Source organism: Triturus cristatus, chromosome 1_1 (assembly GCF_964204655.1).
Source record: "Triturus cristatus chromosome 1_1, aTriCri1.1, whole genome shotgun sequence".
Classification (NCBI taxonomy): Eukaryota; Metazoa; Chordata; class Amphibia; order Caudata; family Salamandridae; genus Triturus; species Triturus cristatus.
In genome coordinates this window covers 1065724796-1065740342 of record NC_140579.1, presented here as the reverse complement: position 1 = coordinate 1065740342, position 15547 = coordinate 1065724796, and the positions used below count along the sequence as shown (strand labels likewise).

The following is a 15547-nucleotide window of genomic DNA, read 5'->3' as shown; positions in this document are numbered from 1 at the left end:
GGGCAATGTAGCATGCTATGGAAAGTCTGTCACTGTCTTTAGGGGATGTGTTTACCGGTTTGGTCCCCTCCTCTGATTCGCCTCCTCAGGTGCTAAGTTGGAAGTGAGAGGCCAAGGGATAGGTCAAGTGTGAGTAGACGGGGGAGTATTATGGAAGGGGCCCACGAAGGTAATAAGGTAATTTATGCAGTACCTCAAGATAAATAACAGGCGCTAGCTACCTGAAATCATATAAATGATTACCTACCTCCTCCGTCTTCCTCGTGTTCAGTGGACAGAAACCACCCAAAGAAGCAATAATAAAGCTTTTCTCCACCTAATATTCCTTCCAGGAAGTTCCTGTCATGTGACACATAAAGGTGGGTGAAGCCCGGAAAGCATCCTGAAATAGCAAGTTAAATAAGTTTAACAAAGCAATTTTTCCTCCCGTCCTCTCAAGGGAAGGAGTGAGAGATTGATGATTGTGATGAGAAAAGACTATGACTCAGAGTAATGAAGATTACCGGTAAGTAACTGAGTCATTACAAGCAGTTTTGTTGTTAAGCTCAATGTGCCGCTCTGAAACTAGCCGCCGTGGGCTTAGGCACAGCTCACCAGTGCCTAAAGATAAGCCCTAATTGAACTAATTGCATTGTCAGCATGGCTAAAGGCCGCGGGCCCAGGCTTCAGAACGCAGAGCTGAGAAGGTGCTTGTGGCTAGATAGAGAAGCTGATGAGTAGAGAAGCAGGAGGAACTAGAGAAAGCGGAGAACAATAGACTGAAAGAGGTGAGGAATTCATATGACAAGCGAGAAGAATGAGGCAATTTGAAAACCGATTTATCGGAAGTAAAAAGGGAGAGAGGAGAGAGGGGACTGGTAACCAATGTGATATACTTTAAGTAGGACTAAGAAACCAGTGGTGCCTGATGCAAGTTCCACACAACTTTCACTCCTTTTTTTTTTTTGAAGAACGTGATATTGTTTTTAAGTTGATACAGCATTTTTTTGCATTTGCAAAAAAGCTGTTTTAAAAGTTTGTTTTAAATATTGGATAAATTCACATGAACCCTGTCATAGACCTACGCGTGTTTTTCTAAGAATCACAGCGTAATGTAGGTCATGTCGTTCACCATATTTCGATAAAATTAATTAAATGAATGTAACAATTTGGAAAGATGATTGATCGATGCAGCTAAAGGGAATGTGAAGTGCATGAGCAAGATTCTCAGGGAGAAGCTACCGCAACGCTGGGCGACGAAAACATTAAAGCAACTTTTTTCTAAAATAATTTTAGTTGGACAAGAACCCTAGATTACATACAATAGGACTTACCTGGCATTCCACCAGTTACAACAAAAACAATTATCCACGTCACTCTGTTTCAGGATCTAAGTAAATTAGCATCATGCTCTTTTTGTGTCCTTTGGTCATCTTCGTTAGCAAACAGTACATCTTCTTCGTTCCTTCTGTAGATCTTCCTTCCATTCATTCTCGATGATGGCACCACCCAAGGGCTGCGACCGTATGCAAGAAAAGGTGGTGATGTTGCTAAAGCCCATAGGAAGCATCCGTAACACTATCTCATAGCGTAGGTGTCTATCAGCGGCATAGCACCCACAGCTGCCACGTGGTCCAGGTCACCTTCACGGAATCGTGGAACTTACCCAACAGTACCTTCAATGCAAGACTGGTAGTCCTGTAGGTTCCACAGAAAGGGAAAAACTATGAATGCAAGGTGTTGTTGGCTAGAAAGCCAGGATTGCCTGAAAGGGTCACTCATGGCTTACGCTCATTTAGGATCTGTGAAAAAAATCACATCCTGAGAGCACACCTGATTGTAACTCGTTATTTATAATGTTGCAAAGCCTTGTCTGAAACATCCATGCCTTTCTCCTTTGCTTCCCACCAACAGCAGCTACAATAATGATTAGAATCACCATCATGGTCAGGCCCTGTTTTTGGTTATATACCTTTAAATCAAATTAAATGACTAATCCAAAAGCATAATGTTTGCAAAACATACAAATAAACATAACAATTGAATTCCGCCAATAGATCATTCTCAATGTATCTAAATATTTTTGTAATGTTTCAAATTTCATAGCATCAGGCAATATTCCAATTCATTTCGAAGCTCCCATGCTCCTTACTGAGGGAAATGTAAAGCAATACATATAAAATTATTTGTTATTCATTGTCAAACATCCTTTAGAATAAATAGTGTGAGAGGGCCATACCTTATTGTATCCAAATACACATAAACATAAAATCATATGGTGCTTTGCCTTGGAATTCTATAGACTGTAGCACTTTTTTAAATGCAGTCATGGAGTAGAGACCCTAAATCTAAAAATATATAGTAACATATCTCTAAATATAGTCTTTAATTTTAACAAAAGTGAGTTTTGAATAATCTAAATTCAGTCTTTACATTGTCAAGCACTTTGAAAGTCAGTGAGAAAAAGGGCTGTTTCACTATCACTGCATTCTCCTTTAAATGCGGTCTTCCAGTCTTACTGGTATCTAGCTGTGTGGTCCCTTGTACTTTTTTCGATCTTCCTGACCTGACAGTACCAGGCTGTCATGCCTATGCCCATGTAGAGGCCTGGTGTAGCTCAGTTTGAAAGGCACTCCTGGCCTCGAACTCGCTGCTTGCTTGTGAGACTACCTCTGGCTGATGCACTGTATGTGGCTCCAGCTCTTGTGTGCAACTCATTATTAAAACCACAACTGGTCTGGGACCTCTCAGCGCGCCTTTGAGAATCCTGAACAGTAGCGGCATCTCTTCAGGCTCTAGCTCATCGGGCTCCAGACCAGCCGATCCCAGTGCTTGTCCCACATTTCTCTACCACTACATCGTGCTCTCGTGTTGAGACACTAGGATTCATCAGCTCCAGAGTTCCAGTACCTGCACCACAATTCTTTCTTCAGCACCGGCTGGAAGATCAGGATCTGAGTATGATTAATTAGTTAGTAAATGGTCCAGATTGTAAGCTATGCAATGATTTCACAGTTTTACACCTGAACATGGAGATGCATATAGTGTGCCACATTTAGGCTTTTTCCCTAGTGTCACCGTGCTATAATCTTTTCCTTGTGATCCTGCATTCAAAACTCACTTTATTCGGTGTACATTGCTAGTTGGTTGTCTAGACACCATAGGCTTCTTCGAATTTACTTTTTATTGTTAATATATAGGCTTTCATCCTGGTTATGTTTTGTTGAAATGTGTACACTACTGAGGTTAAGGTTCCCAGCAACAAGAGCTTCAGTACCCCAATACTTTGAGTTGTGGTCTCAATGCATGACGTAGGGCGTAAAGGCAAAAAGGATTACATAACCTTCCACAGTGAGCGTGTACTAGTGCATGTAAAATATGTTGCTAATATTATTTCAGTAAGAGCTTTACAGACCTGTGCTAACCTTTACAGAGAGGGCAGGACACGCCTCATCAGCAGGTATATTACCAGACACAGAATGCCAAGCTTCGCTTTTCAACTCTTAACTGATTGCTAGGAAAGTAATATTTGCTAAATAACCTGCTGCTTTTCCACAGCAGTGATCCTGCACCCAATACATCACGTCGAGCACACGGGAAGAGATCATACTGCGGACGCGTATCAGCACGACCAGTGTTGACCAATCAGTACAAGAGGGGCATTCCCTCTCGGTCTCCTCCATTCATGTGTGTCACTCGCGCTGTGATGCTTTGTGTTGGTAGTCGCAAGTGATTTAAGTAATGGTGGGTCCATGTCACTCTTGCAGGGCCACCGACGGCACAGTACAGTTTAGTCATGCCATCCCCTGGTGCAAACATTTCCATGTCCTGTTTGAAACGCTGTTACTTCTCCAGCACTTGAGCAACATCCACCTTAGAAAAGAGTGACACGCTTTTTAGTCTAACTGTAGTAATTCATTCATCATACATTACAAACAATGTATTGTAACCAAGTTTATGAAGCAGTTGGACACATTTGCACACATGGTGCCTGGACATTTAATGTCATTCTATCAGTCTTCTTCTAGGTTATGTGATCTACTTCATTCATAGCTAGTTCTTTTAAAACGCATGATATTTTAGAAAAAACATCATTGACTTAACCCATATGACTATCTACATAAACAAATTCACAGATAGCATGTTTAGTACATATATTCATTCACCTTTTCATTCGACTAACATTTCCTTTGACATAAAGAGTTTATTAGCTCACGGGGTATTTAGAGATGTGAAATGTAATTTGTGAGATACTGCGAAGTGCTTGCACTGAAGCCTACTACAGTGAGCGCTGAGGTGAATGTCCAGGCAACATGTGTAAAATGTGTGCAATTGTTTCATAAAGGTAAGTATATATATTGTATGCGAAATAGGATGAACGGACAACACGATTACAGTCAGACATTTAAAAAGAAGAATGTGTGACTGTTTCAAGATGCATGCTGCTCAGGCTCTATGGAATTACCCACATTTTTAACAGGAAAGATTGGATGGCCACATGAGCACAAGTGATCCTATAAATAGCCCCTGGTACGGTTTGTTGGAAAGATCAGGAGTGGAAGACCATGGCTGTGACAGGGGGCCAGTAAGAAATATCCTGCTGGACATGAAGGTAATAGAGAACGTAAATAACGAAGATAAGGTATTCTAAATACACTTTTGTCAATATAAAGTGCTATTTAGAGATCCGCGTCTACATATTATAAATGTTCCCTACCCTGTGACTGCATTTTGAAAATAGTGATCATTCCGCGTAAATCCAAAGCAATCTGCCATTTAAAATTGTGTTTGTGAATTTAGATACTACAAGGTATGGTTATCTAAACCTACAATTATGTTTATTTTAAAGTTTGTAGAATATCTTTGCTAAAGACCATTTTGAAAGCGCCCCTTGACAAATGCCTGATGAAGGAGCACTGCTGCTGCAAATTTAATCTGAATATTACCAAATACCAATAAGTCTGACCCATTCCACAAAATGGCAATAAATTGAGAATTGACAATTGAATGAATTCATCCTTCTTTTTCTTTGAATTTTTGTACAAATCTGATACTTTTGGATTCTTATTAACGAATTGGCCATAGGCTACAGTGTCAATGATAGGAAGCATTCAAGGACATTTTTCATTCGCATAGTTACATTTAGGAGCTGTAAATACACATCCTAATAAGACTTATATCATATGCTCTAGTTAGGTCTGAGCCTCTTTCTTTTAAAGATCATATTAGCCCGAGCTAATTTGTCCTACGTCTTGTATAGACTCTGAAACCTCGAAATGATTTACCTCCTGAAATGTTAATGTTTTAATCCAACTTACTCAAATGACAGCATTTTTGGCCAGTGGACCGTGAGATCTTTTTTGCTTTTCTTGAGTTTTCGCGTTATGTCTATTGGGCAGTAACATGAATTTCATATTTCTTTTTTCTCATTATGAGCGGGAGCAGCAGCTGGCTTATCAGGGGACCCCTGCCATGGTGCCAGAGTTCATCCAAGTCAAAGAAGGCCTGAAGAAAGTCCAGCTTCCCGGCGACAGAGAGCATCACCAGACCTGAGGCCTGGGCAGAAGCATCGCGAGCGTTCAAGGATCATCGGTGAGATCTTACAGGAAGAGGAGGCAAAGCACGTGCCTTAGTGGACTGGCAGGGGAAAATCGTGCATTCTGACGTCTGTCTCCGGCGTTCTGGGAAGATAAAACTACTATTCCTTTGTCATGAATTAAACGTCCTATGTATGCATGCAAGTGGAGCTCCAAAGTACCTCAAATACTTTAAAATTCGAGGGGCTGTCAGCAATCCAGCAGACTTGAGAGAGCTAAAGTTGCACTATGGACGGAGAGTTCTACGTGAAACAGTTTACTAATGCACTGGATTAGAGTGGTCATCGATGCAGAACTGCCTGTTAGGCAGATGCAGGAAGATGACTTCATGATGTTGTGAACTCTGAGCCAAGAACGACCCGGGCGTGCCTCGATATTGTCAAGAAGGACAATGTGGCTCTCGGTTTCAAGAATGTGCGTGTGTGCCTGCAGGGAGATGCTTTGTTGTATCACCTCTCTCTGCGTGAAGCAAACTGAGATTTATGGGAACGAAGTTAAATAAAAAATGAAACCGCACTGTTCTTGTTCCAAAGCTGAAAGTGGCGAAGTGTGTTCTGTCCCAAGTGTGGAGTCCGCCAGTGTGGGGACGCTGCTGCCAGATGGGGCCTACAACTACTGGGCCACGTGGTGAGCGTGACGGGGAAATAACCACACATGAGGCAGGTATACTGGTCTGGGCCGGAAGTCCCGAGCGACCTCCGCCCTTTTATTTATACTCTCTCTGGCCACGCCTGGCCAGAGAGTGATACATAGTGTGTGTATGTTTCCGGGGTCGCTCACTACCGTAACAACTAGACCGTTACATCCCATTCCAAATCAGTTCTTTTCTTTTCCGGCCAACTTGTGCACTCCATGCGAACTCTGTTAGTTGGCTGTTTGGTCGCGGGTTGGGACGCAGGTTGTACCTGCGTCGCACTGTGCTCATCCCTCTAGTGGGACTGACAGTTCCAGCTTCGATGTTTACCCCTGGCACACCAGTCTCCTCTCCTTCTCTTGCTGGTTGCAAGTTCTGTTGTGGTTCGTCGGTGTGGGTTGGTCTCGATTCACTCAGAGTCAAATTTAGACTTGGTGCATGTCCAGACACCTGACGTTGACGTTCTGTTTCCGGAATTTCTTTGAACCACGAGATGTTCCTGGTTATCACTTCTCCATTCCGCTCCACCGTTACTGCCGTTCCTCGAACCTCCCGCACCGACCATGGACCGTCTTCATAGGGTGTCCGGAATTTTCCTCTACTTCTCCGGTTCCTTATTAGTACCTTACACCCTGGCCTCAGGGTACGGACTTTGGCCCGCATCCGTTGGCTTGCTTTTTCATTGGTCGTGGTTCTTCGACGCTGCGTCGCTGATGCGTTGTACGGCTCTGGCTCCCAGCTATCAGACACTGGAAAACTGTCACGCCAAGGTCCGGCTAGCATCAACGACCATGGGGTTCTCTGAGTTGTGCAATGTGGTGTGCTGCGGTACTCCCGCAGGAACTTTTGTAGTTCTATTTCCGGATCGGTTTGTTCCGCTACGGCAATGCGCAAGATTTTGTTAATGGTCCGCATAAACCGTTCCACTTCGCCATTGGCTTGTGGCCATTGTGGAGTTATGCGGTGGTGTTTTACTCCTAATCTGGACAGGAACTCTTTGAATTCACCTCCCTGGAATGGAGGTCCATTGTCCGTCTTGATGGCGTGTGGTAGGCCAAAAAGCGCAAATGTTTTCAGTAGTGCCGGGGCTAGATGATTGAATGCAGTGGATGGCAAAATCTCGACACAGGGGTACTTTGTGTAGCTGTCCACTAACACTGCAGTGACCCTCCCATCGGGGAAGCTCCCGAAGTCTAGGCTCATCCACGACCAGGGGGTTGGGGCAGGGTCTTCCGTGATCACTGGGGCCGGAGCTTCTGCATTCCCGGTCAATTGACATGCTCGGCAGTTTTTGACCACCCTCTCGGCAGCTTCCTCCAGCCCGGGGAACCATAGTTTCTCCCGCAGTCGGGACTTCATTATTCCGGTGCCCTGATGACCCTCATGCGCTTGGACAGTGACTCGGTCTTGCAGGCTCTGAGGGATGACAATCCGTGACCCTCTTAGGAGGATACCACACTCTGTCGTGCTTAGTTCGTCCCGGACTCTCCATATCTTTCCTAGTCGTGTTCTTTCTGCTTCATTCCACCCATGGGCGTTGTGGAGAAAACCATCCCATGATCCTCTCGCTATCGTGTCCACTGTTCTTTTGAGGACCATGTCTGATTCCATATGTGATGTTACTTCTTCTTTTGACACTGTCTGCGGGCAGGCCCATTGAGATATCATATTGACAAATTCTTCGGTTTTCCGTTCCTGATTTGCATCTGTTTCTCTCTGTTGTGCCGGGTGTCGTGACAGGAAGTCAGCTGGATTTTTGGCACCAGGACGGTATACTAGTTCCATCAGGTAATGTTGGAGTTGTATCGTCCATAGTTCGATCCTTGGTGGGGGATGTGGCACCGACCCTCGGAACAGCGGAAGAAGTGGTTGGTGATCCGTCACCACTCGGAACGGGTGCCCACTGACATATAAGTGGAAATGGTTGCATGCCCATTTCATGACGAGGGCCTCTCGCTCTATTTGAGAATATCTGGCTTCAGTTGCTGTGAGCGCCTTGCTGGCGAACGCTAGTGGCGCCCAGGTTCCCGGTTCTGTTTCTTGGGTCAACACCACCCCCAGCCCTACGGGGCTGGCATCCACTATCAGTTCCGTCTGTCGGTTGACGTCGAAGTATGCCATTGTCGTACTGGCTAACAGGGCTGATTTAACCTTTTGGAATGCCTCCTCCTCTCTTTTGGTACACTGCCACACAGCGTCTTTCTTTGTTAGCCTGCGTAGAGGTTCAGCGATGGTGGCTAAGTTCGGGATGAACCTACCACAGTATGTGGCCATACCCATGAAGCTCCTAACCTCTGAGGTAGTGTTGGGTGTAGGTGCTAGTTGAATTGCTTCTGACTTTTTCGGGTCAACTTTCACTCTTTCCGGACCAAAGACATACCCGAAGAACTCAATAGAGCGCTGAAAGAACTGACACTTTTCCTTATGCAGTGTCACCCCATGTTCGGCTAGCCACTTTAGCGTTGCTTTGAGTCTGCGGTGGTGCTCTTCCAGCGTCGCTGAGTGTATTAGGATATCGTCACTTACATTTATGACTCCTTGCAGACCTGTCAATACTTCTTTTACGGCATTCTGGAATATCTCAGCGGCTGAGGATATCCCAAAGTTCAACCGCCTATATCTTCGCAGGCCTAGGTGCGTCGAAAACGTTGTTGTGTATCTGCTGTCTTTGTCCAGCTTCAGCTGATGGTATCCTGCATTTAAATCTAACTTGGAAAACCATTGTGATCCATTCAGATCTGCTAGGATGTCATCGACGGTGGGCGTCAGGTGCCGTTCCCTTTTGATTGCTTGGTTGGGCATCCTCATATTGATGCATATCCGGATTTTTCCTGGTTGGCGAGGTTTCTCAGCAATCACCATCGGGGACACCCACGGAGTCGGGCCCGACACTTTTTCTATGACTCCTTGCTGTTCGAGTTTAAGTAGTTCTTGTTCGACTAGTGGTCTCATGTGGAAAGGTATCCGTCTATGTCGTAGAGCTACCGGCTTTACTGCTGTGTCAATATGCAATTTTATGGGAGGCCTTTTTATGTTTCCTAGTCCTTGAAATAATTGTGGGAACTGTTCTAGGATGTCTTCCGTTTTCGTGGTTTTCACCGCGTTGGCGAACGTAACTAGACTGAGATGTTCAGCTGTGTGGCTCCCAAGTAGGATGTCGGCTTCTTTGTCTACAACATGGAATGTCGTGGTGACCTCATGATCTTCCGACTGGACGGCTACTAGTATCTTTCCTTTCAGTGGGAGCGGAACCTGGCTCCCGTATGTGAGGATTTTCACCTTCGATGGTGTCAGCTGAGGTTTGGACCTGAGTGTCTGATAATGTTGGTAACCCATGACGTTAACGGATGCTCCCGTGTCTATTAGGGCAGTGACTGGTGTTCCAGCTATCTTGACCTCACAGGTTGGCTGTGGGCGACGTCGTCGTTTTAGGTCATTCACAAACGACACGTAGTGGCACTCTTCTTCTTCCTCTGATGACGAGTCTTCCAAGTATTGCCGATGCACAGGCCCTGAGCTGTGTGTTTTTGCTTGAGTCGGTTCGTCTAACGATAGTTGTTTTACCTGTCTGTATGGTGTTTTCCTTCCCGATGATCCTCTCGTTCTTGCACCTCCTCTACACACACTTGCAAAATGATTGGGGATGCCGCACTTGGTACATGTCTTCCCTCTTGCCGGGCAGTTGTCTTGTGGGTGTTCCTCTTTTCCACAGTACCCACATTGCGATCTTCGTGACGTTCTGGTGGGCCACCTTCCACGGGCTCCGCGTGGCATCGTGCGCGGCATCGTGCGTAGCACATCGGCTCTCTCTGTCTTAACAGTTACTGTCTGTTCTGTTGCGGTTTGAAGGGCCGCTTCCATTGCAGACGCTCGGACATCTGACAGCTCGTGTGATCTCGCTAAGATAAGGATGTCTTCCAGTGAGATGCGAGGTTGGCGGAGGATCAGAGTCCTCACGGTTTTGTTTCGGCATCCTTGAATTAACTGCGCACGTGCTTCCTTCACTGGGTCATCCTCCGTGCATGTGCTAGCTAGTTCTCGAAGACGGGTGTGAAACGCATCCATGGATTCACCGTCTCGCTGACGTGCTTGTCGTAATTTGAACCGCTCATAATCTGGGTTCAGCTGAGGATCGAAATGTGCGTTCAAAGCTCTGACTGCTGCGTCATAGTCTGTTGCTGGCCCTGTGTTTGGCAGGTGTGCAAACAGTTTATAGATTTCATCCCCCGCGAAGTGCAATAGAAGCGATCTTTTGACTTTGTCGTCGGTTTCCCTCGTGGCTATGAAATAGTTATCGAGGCGGCCCAGCCATACCTTCCACCTTGGAGACGCTATTGAGGGGTCAATTAGTTCACTAAATGGGGGTAACGCGCTCACTTGCGAGTGTGTCGGTGCCGCTAGTGGTGCCGGTGTCACTGGTTGTTGGCTTGTTCCTGCTACCGCTTGGTCCACCATGTTGACTGCTTATCCACTGTTGCGCCACCTCCAGCGCTCTTTCACAAGTCTCTACCAGCGTGGTAGCGTGTGCCGTGCCCCCTTGCGTTGTTTCAGATGCGTGGGTCATCCCTCACAGTCTTTGATATTTGTAGTTGCCAATGCTTCTGTTGCCCTCCGTCCGTGTGGCGAGCTGTTGTATTCCCCCTGCGCTGTCTGCCGACAAGCACACTGTGTATGCTCTCCTGCTCGCTGAGTGAGCCCCACTGGGAATGTCTGTGCAGTATGCCTTTTGCGTTTGCCAATGCTTAGTGGATGCACATTCACAGGCCTTTAGGATCTCAAAGGTTCATGCAGGCAATGCATCTCCCGTGCCAGCCAATGCTTGTAGGGTCGTGGCTTTATGCTGACTTACAGAATGTCTCCCCAGATTCACGCAGCATACACGCTCTGCAGCGCACGTGTCTTCCCCTTGGCTTACTGGCACCTCGCCGTCGCGGTCGGATAAACGCCAGACTCGCACTCACACTTCTCCGCCGGAGCACGTTTCCTCCAACACGCGCGCTGACGTGCACTGTACCTGGGCAGCTACCGCTTGTCTTCAGGGCGCGACGCGGATCCTGCAGAGGGCTGCCAGGTCGACGCCGGTGCACACATTCGTCGGTGCGCTCGCTTAGTCTCGGAGGCGCCTTTCCGCCTTGTGGGGGTTGATAATGAGGGTGTGGGCCCACCCTCGTCGCCAGTGTGGAGTCCGCCAGTGTGGGGACGCTGCTGCCAGATGGGGCCTACAACTACTGGGCCACGTGGTGAGCGTGACGGGGAAATAACCACACATGAGGCAGGTATACTGGTCTGGGCCGAAAGGTCCCGAGCGACCTCCGCCCTTTTATTTATACTCTCTCTGGCCACGCCTGGCCAGAGAGTGATACATAGTGTGTGTATGTTTCCGGGGTCGCTCACTACCGTATCAACTAAACCGTTACACCAAGATAGACTTGGAAGCAATGGTAAACTGTGACAGCAGAGGGCGCACTCGTCCTTCTCCTGGGAGCTGAGACAAAATCAAGACGCTGACAGCAGTAGCATAGGCGAGAGGAAGACGGCATTAGAGACACGCCTGCAGACTGAACTTGTTACGTTCAAGTGGCTCATTAAGTAATTTTTCAATAGTAAATTGATGCCCTTGAGCACAGTGACAATGGCATGACCACTAACAGAATATACCTAGTCTTTTGGCGAGAAAGTAACAGCGAAATTTGACTTATGTTTCTTAACATTTTAAAACCCATGGATAACAGTTTTGGAAACATTAAGTTAGGTTTCTTTTTCACCTTCCGCTAGTTAAGACAAGTAGAACGAAAACATTTGGACTGACACAGAAGAGGTTGTCAGAGAAGGTCAGTAGTTAAGAGTTTATTAGAGAGCCAAACAGGCTGCTCTGCCTCCTCCAGAGCAAGGGGCAGTAAGCGAGCTTTCTCTGTAAACTGTGAAAATGCAGCATATATGGAAAAAGGGAGAGCAGCAAAAAACTGTAATATAGAAACGTCCTTCTGCTCAGAAGGGTCGCCAGAGCTGTGCGACAGACAAGGTAGAGCTGGGCCTATATGAGACTTTGTATAAGACTTTGCAGTCTGTCTAGTTCAATACCTGTTATCTGTTGCAATCTCCTCTCCATGGCTGTGATATCATGCAACAAGCAAAAGTATGGAGATAGTGCCCAAGGACATGGATTTACATGCGTTCATTAAAGGGGCTTGGAAAATGCATAGAAGCCTGAAAGGTACAGCTTTATTGTGCCAGCCCATGACACTAGACTTTGTGCATTAACTTCATGTGCAAAAACAAGACAGAGCAGATGGTGTGGGAGACATTTTCACACCTCATGCCAGGATGTGAGATAAAAAAAATTGTTTGCGGTCAAACCACACCAAGGCGGCCCGACTGCTGCATAAGAGTATGTGCCAGACACTCTACATTATTCTCAGAAGTGGGAGCCTGGACCATCAGAAAAAGAGAATTAAAGACCAGGATGAAATTGAGATCAGATAAGCGATCCTAACCAACTGATGAAATGGTTTATGCCTAAGAAACGGGTAAACCTGGAAAAGAAGAACACGTTGAAACAATGTCCAAAATCAGAGAAGTTGGGCCCACTGTCTCAGAAAGTGGTGCCTACCAGGAGAGTAGTTTCAGCAGAGAGGCCAGGATCAACATAAGCATAGTCAGTGGCTGAACTAGCAGCAGTCACCCTGGCAAATCATGGTGGCGCACAGGACGGTTGGTTATGCTTGCAGAGTGTGGGAAGAGGCCTGCTCCTTGAAAGGTTGGGCCCTGGGCAATTGCCCACTCTGCCCATGTCTTAAAAGGGGTCTTCAGTTGAGGCAAGGCCAAACCCGTGTTCTGGTGTTTCCCTAAGAGTTAAAGCACCAGCTGAGCCTTCAAAATATTTGGGATTTGAATGACACAACATACAACATGTAAGAACATGATAAGGACTTTCAATTTTTTTTTAAAGTATTTCTTTAACACAACATACAGAAGTATTTCAATTTACTACATTAGATAACATCACCTCATTTATATTTATTTGAAGTGAAAGTTTCTAAACACTAACTTAGAAACAGCTGTGAACTTTCCTTCCTGACATTCATGCCACGAGTGAACAAAGTGACCCAATCCAATTATCAGGTGTCCCTTACAGGGAAACATCCATTACAACTCAGTCATTACATCGCACTGCTTCTACAACGCAACTGTTACAACGCAACTGCCTTGACATCTCATGCCATTACAACAGATGTCACTACAACGCATGCCACTACAACACATACAATACTATGCATGCCATTACAACGCATTTTAAGGTAAGTCATGGAGATTTTTTAGTTATAGGGTGGGTATGGGTTTTTGGGGTAGATGGGAATAGTAATTTGTACCCCTACACAATCCAACACTTAACCTACTGTTACCCTAAAAGTATTATGCATTGTAATGGTGTACATTGTAATGGAATGTGTTGTAACGGTAGTTTTTAAAAATGCGTTGTAAAATCATGCGATGTAATGGTAGTTGCGATGTAAAAACCGTGTTGTAAAAGCATGCTTTGTAATTGTTTGCGTTGTATTGTCATATCTTCCACTTATATCATGGCCAACATTATTGTGAAAGGTGGGTTAACATTGCAGGCTATCAAAGCATGTAAGATTTTTGTACATGACCCTTCTGGAACTGAATTACTTGAAGGTGCCCTCAAATGTGACGCTGAAATAAATTAGACACAGTGAAGTGATTTGACTTAAATCACACAATTTAGTTATGCGGGGAAGCCAGGATGTGAATGAACATTTTTCTAGCATTCACAACAAGAATTTTCGAATCCTTTTAAGGACACAGTGGTGAGGAATAGGTTTTGCTATCTTTACGAGCTTCAAACATCAGCCAATCAAAATGTTAGAAAAAACTTTTAACTAGCTACAAATCCCAGTCACAGCTGGACTGGCCAGACCAGGCATCAGGCATTTTTTCAGGAGCCTAGAAGGAAGGGTGGTCGGTTTTGTTTGTGGGGGCAGGTTTTGTAGCCCTGAAGCAGTTGTTTTTTTTTAAATACCTTTTTATTAATACAATTTGCTTGGCACAAACACTTTACACCAATTCGTATATCAGGTGCTTACTGACGACTGACATCACTGCGTTACTTTGCGTACTACCGTTATTTAGATCATAACCATTGACAATACCGCCCCTTTGAGTCTCACATTTCCCCACCACTCTCTTCCTCTGATGCCCCATCCCTCTGCACCCTGGGAGGTTCACATATGTATCTCGGAATTTATTCCATGCTCCCCACACTTTATTCCATTTTCGCGGACAACCTCAATTAACGTATACTGCTTTTTCTGTCACCATGGCCGTGTCCATATCTTTACACCAAGCCTTGAGTGTCGGTATCTCCTCCGAGCCCCACTTTTATGCGATGTTACGCTTTGCAATCATTGTTCCCAAAGTAAACCATTCCTGCGCTGGGTGTGTAAGATCGTTAGGCTCCCACACATTCAACAAACATCTCTTGGGCTCCGGCACCAGTGACACCTCCTCTACTAGCGACATTGTCCTCCTTACTTTGACCCAATATTCAGCTATTTTCTGACACTGCCACAGTGTATGGTACAATGACCCCTCCTCCCCACAGCGCCTCAAGCAGTATGGGTGCGAAGCTTTTCCCATCCTGCAGAGGGTGAGTCTGGTATAGTAAGAACGGTGCATAATTTTGAGCTGCACCAGCCTAAGCCTTGAGGGTATCCCCACTTCCCTTGGAGATGCCGTTGCCTCCTGCCACTCGGTGTCATCAAGTTCCCCAACATCTCGAGACCATCTTTCCCGGAGTACCCTCAGAGGGTCCGGCAAGTTGTTGACCAATTTTTTGTAGGTGAGGGAAGTGGCGCCGTCTTTGCATATAATCTGTGAGTAATCTATCCTCCAAGGGGGTGGCCTCCGGAACTTCGGTACCCGCTGGCAAGGCCGCTCGTAGCGCATGTTGTACCTGCAGGTATCGAAACATTTCCGAGGGCGCCAACTCATATTGTTCTCTAAGACGTTCAAACATGATTATCTCCCCCTTGCGCCACATGTCGCCCACCGTGGATATGCCGATTGCGTCCCACTGGGCAAATCCCTTACTATTCCTGAGCCGTCCCAGCCGTTTGGTATCCCACAGTGGAGTAAGTTGAGTTATGATTCCCTTCCATCCCAGTTTTGCATGCGCCCTGTGCCACAAGGTGATTGTGTGTTTTGTGGGTCGAATCAATGTGTGGTATCGTTTCTCGTTATACAGCGCTGCCATCATACCTTCTACCCCTAGCCCGTGTCTGTCCGCCTTAAAAGCGGGGTCTGCTTGCGGGACGTG

The 15547-nt window shown here is 45.9% G+C and overlaps 1 protein-coding gene across 1 annotated transcript in view; it reads left to right on the top strand.

The window, feature by feature from the left end:
• Window positions 1-5532, top strand: part of LOC146871534 (uncharacterized) — a 46620-nt gene extending 41088 nt beyond the window's left edge. The window contains exons 5-6 of the mRNA XM_085647131.1: window positions 2553-2561; window positions 5416-5532. Of these exons, the coding sequence (XP_085503257.1) occupies window positions 2553-2561; window positions 5416-5532 (126 nt within the window). The remainder of the gene's footprint in view (window positions 1-2552; window positions 2562-5415) is intronic.
• The last annotated feature ends 10015 nt before the right edge of the window (window positions 5533-15547 follow it).